The sequence below is a fragment of the Cannabis sativa genome, chromosome 7 (assembly GCF_029168945.1).
Source record: "Cannabis sativa cultivar Pink pepper isolate KNU-18-1 chromosome 7, ASM2916894v1, whole genome shotgun sequence".
Taxonomy (NCBI): domain Eukaryota; kingdom Viridiplantae; phylum Streptophyta; class Magnoliopsida; order Rosales; family Cannabaceae; genus Cannabis; species Cannabis sativa.
Genome location: NC_083607.1, coordinates 52463608 through 52471617, shown reverse-complemented (window position 1 = coordinate 52471617; position 8010 = coordinate 52463608). Strand labels below are relative to the sequence as shown.

Sequence of the window (8010 nt, the reverse complement as noted above, 5' to 3'; positions counted from 1 at the left end):
TAATCGCAAAGTCAGAATTAGAGGCACGCGAACGTTTCAGCATACTACCAACAGAAGAGCCCACTTCACAGTTGTGACGGGTATAGGACTGTTTCCTGGTGGTAGAAATAGCTTTTCCTAGGGGGTTCAGGGTACATTGGATCTTTTCCTTTGGAAGATGAGGTTATGACAGTGGGGGTCATGAGAGGACGAGAGGGGAGTGGGCAATTGATGGTGGAAGAGATGGGGTTATTTTGGGTAACGCTTACAATGGTAGGTGGAGGAGATGTTGGGGGGGGGGGGCAACTGTAGTAGCCTCAACAGTAAGGAATATGGTAGTAAGGGTAGTGTTAGCGATACTTGGGATAAGGAAATGATCAAGAACCTGCTGAATATCAGAGTTCACAGCATTTGATAGAGTTGGTTGTTCCTCAAAAGGAATGGAAGTGGAGAACTCAAAAATGCTTTTTTTGTAAACTGACTTGGTTGGGGCTCGAAGGGAATCTTTGTAGCTAAGGCTGGGGGAAAAGGATTATTATCACAGTGGTGAAGAAATTTCTTACACTTGTTGAAAGTGTGATCGAGCTTACCACAGTGGTAACAATAGTTCTGGATTCCTTCATAAAGAAGTTTAAGCCATTTGGTAATAGATAGCTTTCGGAAGTGGACATTCATGCCACGATGAAGAGGTTTGGTTGTGTCAAGCAAAACACGAACACACATAAATGGGGTAATAGCATCATAGAGAGAAGCAAGGTGCACCTCAATAAGATCACCGATGGTATCAGCAACAAATTGGGCAAAGCTATAAGAATGAGAACCAAAAGGAATAAGATGGACTTGGACCCATAGAGGAATGAAACGAAGCTGATTGGGGAGTATGGTATCAAAATCATCTGGGATGGCGAAAATCATGAGAGAGTGATCAAAATACCAGGGCTGGCCCTCCATCACCCTTCTGCAGTCACCCTCACAACCAAATCGAACCAGGAACATACCAGAGTGGTACTCAAATATAGAGAAAGGGCAGCGGACAATCCAGGCATCTTTCATGGCTTTGTGGATCCAGTCAGCTTTGATAGTTTTGGGGTTGAGTATCTTGACAACCAAACAGAAAGAGTGGGCTTGTGGTTTGGGATGGATGGACACATGATCAAAGTCATGGATAAGAGCTTCTTCTTCCGTGAGTTGGATGGAATGATTATCAGGCAAGGTATTCATGGTGGTGAGCAAATATGGAAAAAAAAAATGCAGAGGAGACAAAGGGAATAAAGCAGGGATGGAGTAAATAAAACCCAAACAATATAACCTTAAATAGGTGAAAAAAGGAAGAGAATACCTGGAGTGAATAGCGAGTAAAAGATGATAGGATGCTATTTCCATCCTAGCTATCGGATGTCTAGATCTCATTCTGCCCAGAATCATAGCAATGATTCGTCTCCACCTGAGTATGGCGTCTGGAATTAAATGCTTGAAAAAATCAGGGAGAAGCGGATAGCCAAAGGATTTCTGTAAGAGTAATAAATGGAGTTCTCGGTTTTGAAAATGAATAAGTTGCATTAAATATTTGTAATGATTATGGGGAAACATTAAATGGGAAAGCATTAATTGGAAGTGAGAGGTTGAAAGAGGAAGAAGAAACGGTTGGGCACCACGCGGGTAAGGCGGAAGCTGGGTAGACCAGAAAAGAAGGGAAAATCCCTAGAAAGTTCCAGAGCAGACTAATAGTTTTTTTAAAATTAGTAACTTTTAAACTATTTTATATAATAAAAATGATAAGAAATATGAATAAGGTAACACATATCACTAAAAATGTCACACAATGTTTTAATATAAAAAATATAGTGCTTAGTATAAAACAAATACAGTATTTATGTAAATATTCGCGTGCTACAGTAAAAATGAAAGAAAAACAAAAAGATAGTATCCAATGTAAAAATCCCTAAATTTTTTAGATCAAAGTTTACATTTTTATTTTAGTATGCAAAAATAAACAAAAAAAAAAAAAGAGAAAACTTTTTTTCTTAAAAAAAATTCGAACTGAACAAAAGAGTCCCCTCTTTCTATTTTTTCCTTCATTTCCAGTTGCACCAAAACTTTCTCATCTCCTCCATTTTTGTTCTTAACCAAGGGACAATTTCAAGTCTGAAAAAATCATACTAGCTGTATAATGAGAAGGGTGGGATCGTAAAGCAAAAATCATACAAGATTGATGATAAGATCGTCTTCTTTTTTTGTGAAATTTCCATGTTGGAGGTCAAGTCTGAGGTAATTAATCCAACGAAGCCTACAACTCTTGCCACACCTTCGGTAGTGAGCACCAACAACCATGGTTGCGAGCCCTTATATATGCGTTAAGTCGATCATCTTCTTCTATAGTCCAAGCCCCTTTGTTTGTATTGAGCAGGAAAAGAAGAATTATAGATCTGAAATAACTAGTTTTCTTTTCTTTTTTTTTTTAAAATAAAAATAAAAATAAAAAATAAATAAAAAAAATTTCTCTTATATTCTTTTCTTCTTTATTTTTTGCTTTTTAGTATGAGCGATAAGAAATTTGGTGGCCTTATTTTTTGTGGGGATATTGGCGACTAAACTACCTGAACTTTACGGTTTGTAACACTTAACCACAAAAACCAAATTTTTGGCGACTAAACTACCTAACCCTGGTTCCGTTTTGCTCTGCACACCTCCGTCCAAAAATCACAGTTAAGTGCCACGGTGGACTGTCCACATGTACACACTTGTACATGTGTGCACACTTGTACACGTGACAAATTTTTAGTGGTCCACGTAATATTAGTTTTAAAAATAATTATAAATATTTAAAAAAATTAAAAAATTAGAATTTTTTTTTTCTTATTTACTTTTTTAATTAAAAAAAAAATTAAAAAATTAATTTTTTTTATTTGTTTTTTCTTTTTCTTTTTTTTTTCTTCTTTCTTCCTCACCAGGTTGGGATTGCTAGCTTCGAGAGTCATAAGACCCTCAGCTTCTAGGCTGCTCAACTACCACAAAAATGGTTTCTTCCTCACCAGGGTCGTATCCTCCACAACGCCAACCAATCGGCGGCCGCCCAGGCTCAGCCTGAGCCCACTCCAGATCTTTCTCCGCGGACCCCGGTGGGAGGTGCCCGAGTCCATTTACCCAACCCGGAAGACGCTATCGAGGTCTTCGTCGATGGCTACCCAGTCAAGATTCCCAAGGGCTTCACTGTCTTGCAAGCCTGCGAGGTTGTCGGCGTTGACATTCCACGCTTCTGCTACCATAGCCGCCTTTCCATTGCCGGTAACTGTCGCATGTGCCTTGTCGAAGTAGAGAAGTCTCCAAGCTTGTTGCCTCCTGCACCATGACTGCCCTCCCTGGTTAGGGTTTTCCCACTTTGATTTTTATTTGTAATTTTTGTGCTTGAGCATGTATTACATTTGATCATGGCTGATTTTGGGGTAAGTTTGGCGTTGGAGGGTTTTTACAGAAAGAATAAAGAAGAAGAAAAAGAAAAAAAATTAATTTTTTAATTTTTTTAAATTAAAAAAATTAAATAAGAAAAAAAAATTAATTTTAAATTTTTTTAAATATTTATAATTATTTTTTAAAATTAATATTCCGTGGACCACTAAAAATTTGCCACGTGTACAAGTGTGTACACGTGTACAGTCCACCGTGTCACTTAACTGTGATTTTTGGACGGAGGTGTGCAGAGCAAAACGGAACCAGGGTTTAGGTAGTTTAGCCGCCAAAAAATTAATTTTTGTGGTTAAGTGTTACAAACCGTAAAGTTCAGGTGGTTTAGCCGCCAATATCCCTTTTTTGTGTTGTTGAAACATTAAGATCGGTCCTTGAAAGGACTTGCGGTCTGATTGTTTAGGCTTTTGACTAAATGTGTAACACCCTAACTAGCATAGGCGTATTACGTGACTTTTAAACATACTGTGCAGCTCGTTGCTAATCAACGAGGTTTATGGAAAACGTGATTAATTAAAATTTTTGCTTTTTAATTAAACTTGTAAAATATTTATACAAAATACTCGGGATCCCGATTACAAAACCATTTACAAAAGTTTATTGTCTATACAAAATACTTGTTGCCTAGCGACTAATTACAAAAATAGCCTCGCTGTCCCGATGATCGTACGCTCCAGGCCTAACCGCCCCGACATGTACAATCTTCACCGGCTCGCTCACGGTCCATCAGCCCTAGCCTTGCCCTTACCTACACATAAACGTAGCACTGTGAGTAGACAGACTCAGTAAGAAAAGCATAATAATAATCATACATAAATCTCGGTCATGATTAGACGCCCATACCCCTGACCATAACCCTAACTGCCGTGTCCAACACGATACTGAGTCCTGAACGTTCATAAGGACGATACTATTGACAAGTAAAAGCCTACTCGGTCGAACTGGTCATACTCCAGCTGCTAGTCATACTCTAGCCTGTACCGATGTGTTACAGTATCAGCCTATACTCGGTCGAACTGGTCATACTCCAGCTGCTAGTCATACTCTAGCCTGTACCGATGTGATACGTCAAATAGTACGGAACCACCAACCTAAGTATCAGCCTATACTCGACACACTGGTCATACTCCAGCTGCTAGTCTTACTCTAGCCTGTCCCGATGTGATACAGTGTCAGCCTATACTCGGTCATACTGGTCATACTCCAGCTGCTAGTCATACTCTAGCCTATACCGATGTGACACAGTCGGATGGTTCGAAGCCAACATACATATCTAATGTAATCTAACAGGCTTCCTAACATGCACGCTAAACATGTAATCTATATATGCATACTGTTATTCTAATCTTACCTCAATTCTGAATTCAGGTGTGCCGGTCAACCTGACTGGAACTATCTGCGTGGCGGATTACAGGCTCCTAAACCATAAAAATCACAACACTATAAGTGATACGCTAAATCACTTCCCGGGGACTTAAACTTGGAACTAAAAGTTTCCCTATCGATAAAAAGCATGGCAATACCCCAAATAACATAAAAACGAGGAAAACTAGGGTTTCTGAAATTTCCCCAACCGGCAGACCGGTTGTCCAACCGGAATTCCAGTTCTGGGAATTTTCAAAACCCATCCGGAATTCCGGATGCACAACCGGAATTCCGGTTCCTCGCAGGCAGAACTTCAAAAATTCACACATTGCACAAGACTAATCCAAACAATACCAAAACTTCCAGACCTGCTATTTAGACCCTAAGGAACAATTCTAAAGCATAAAAACCAAGCTTCATGCAACCAAACCAAAACCACCATTAAAGCATCAAGCTTTGAGTTCTAAACTCAAACTTGATCAAACCCTACTAACATGCATTCAATTCAGCCCAAATCTACATAAACATGCATAATTTAACCTCTGGAAACCAATAGCAACCATCTACAGCAATCAATTAACAGATTCAACACATTTCTTTGAAAATCATATTTTTGAGCTCAAAACTTTCAATCTTGAATCAAAGCAAATATCATGCTTTAAACTAGCTCTAATCTACTTAAAATCACAAGAATAATCCTCTGAAAACCACAACAAATCACAGCAGCAAGCATCACAACAAATCAACATGCAACAATCATTTTTTAAACATTTTCCATAAATTACAAAAGGGAAAGGTTTAGAGACCTTACCAAAGCTTTAAGAACACTTAGATTGAAGGAGAAAGAGCTTTAAAATCAAGAAATCCCAGCCCTAGAAACACCCTACCAGCCGAGAGAGAGAGAGAGAGGAAAAGAGAGCTTTGAAATTTTTTTCTATTTTTTTCTATTTTTTTCTAAGTTTGAAATTTTGAATAACTGAAATAACATGCCACTTAACCCCTTTTACTTCAGCCAACATAAAGCATTATTAAACATATATAATCCAATTAATAAGTCACAAAAAGACAAACTAACAATGGGGCAAAATGACCATTTTGCCCCTTCACACTAAAATCACATAAATAACACTAAAGGGGTATTTTTGGGAAATTCTAAATTCCTGGCCATTTCCGACACTCCCAATGTCTAATAAACCGTCCCAATCTACTAACATACTAAGTTGTGATTTTACTGAGCCAAACACCGAGTTCCATGTTACCGGACACCGTTAATGCAAAATTATGAAAACTACTAAATGACATAAAATGCATCTCAGAATTCAACAATAACAGTATAAATAATTATTTAAATAGCTATAAATAATTTTCATAATTAAACATGATTAACTGCTAATTTCCAAATTAAACTAAGCGGTCTTTACAAAATGAGAGAGAGAAAGAGAGAGATATATATATAGAGAGAGGAGCTATATATTTAAGATTATTTACTGATTACTGTCACAGAATAGTTGTTTATACATTGTTCTCATGTATTAAAATAGTTGCTTAACAAAATTAAAAAATTGATACATTAGTTTCAGTTATGGAACCTCTGTAAATTTTGGTACAGAGCAATAGTCATTGAGATGACAATAAGCACTATGCTAATTACGAATTAAGTGGAGAACTAGTATCAAGAGATTGCACTTTTATTAAACTAGTGCAGGTAATGATGGAGAAGCTACAATGCAATAGTGAAACAATTAAAATACTAACTGAAGGAAGGTTGTCAACCACTCCAACTCAAGGGTGACAAAAGTTTGATGTTTTACATAAAGCTATTAACCAAGGAAACTAATTTCACGCAATATCCATTACGTGTGAACATATTCATCAACATAGAAAAGCAAATTTTTTTTTACAGTTACCCAAACAATAGTGTGCAACAATGTGATAACGAAAGAAAATGGCAATCACTCAATACACTCAGATGTACAGCAACATGATAACAACACAACAACAACAGCTAAATAACTTTTATCTACTTTAAGGAGGGGATCAATTTCAAAAGATATTATTTTGGTTGATATTAACACTTTGACACCAGAAACAAACCATACATCAACTAGAAAAACAACCAAAAGAAAATCCCTGAAGAAGTTGAATATTGAAAAATCTATATTTATTTGTTCATCAATTGATATTATTTTTGGTGCAAAACTACACAATATCTACATAAAAAATAATTGTTATTTTCATGCTATTATGAAGTTTCTTTTGTGTTGTTTTTGCAACATCCACTACTACAAAAACACCCTTTAGAGGCAGTTTTTAAGCCCTTTCAGCGTCGGTTTTCGCGAAATTCGCTACCGACGCTGATCAGGGCGACGCTAAAGGGTTTATATGAACCGACGCCATATGTGGCGTAGCAACCGACGCTAAAAGTGAGCAGATTTCAGTTTTTTTCATTTTTTTTAATTTAATTATATTATTTTAATTTTATATTTATTAATTTATATATTATTTTATTTAATTTAAATTACATATTTATTTAAATTTTAAATTACATATTTATTTAATTTAATTATATATTAATTACATTTTAAATTAAATAGTAATTAAATTTGGGTAAAAACATAATTTGATTTCATAAAAGTAATTAAATATTACACAAACATGTAAAATTGGTTAAAAATATTAATAAGTTAATAAATCTAACTACAAGTTAATCTATAAAAATTACATAATGAAAAAAAAATTCTTCGACCTTTGAACCTCAATCACCGTGAATCACCGCCATCAATTGTTCGATCCACTTTCGCTGTAGTGGTAACAATTCTGTTTTTGGATCATATTGCTTCTTACCCCCAAACTGTTAAAAAAATTAAAAATTTATATTAGTTTATGTATATGTATATTATATATTTATTATTATAAAATTTATATACTATAATCAATAATTAAAACTTACAGCTTTTTGATCTTGTATGTAACGGGTGGGGTTGGCACGTGCAACGATGTCAGTGATATATTTCAAAACATAAAAACCGCATTCTTGGCTTTTAGGTTGTCTTGGACAGTTTGCTTGTGAAATTCCTTGCCACGGGCCAAGATACTGATGTGCGTCCCCTATATACATGAATGCCCTGTTTGGGAAAATTATATTAGCATTTCAATTCGTTAGTTAATTTAAATTCGTTACATAAGAAGTCATTAAATTATTAC

At 35.9% G+C, this 8010-nt stretch overlaps 1 protein-coding gene across 1 annotated transcript; it reads right to left on the bottom strand.

Annotated features, from left to right (window-relative positions):
- Nucleotides 1-381: 381 nt before the first annotated feature.
- Nucleotides 382-1200, bottom strand: LOC115696477 (uncharacterized). The gene has a single exon (XM_030623377.1). It carries the CDS (start codon nucleotides 1198-1200, stop codon nucleotides 382-384), a length of 819 nt encoding a protein of 272 aa, XP_030479237.1.
- Nucleotides 1201-8010: the final 6810 nt, after the last annotated feature.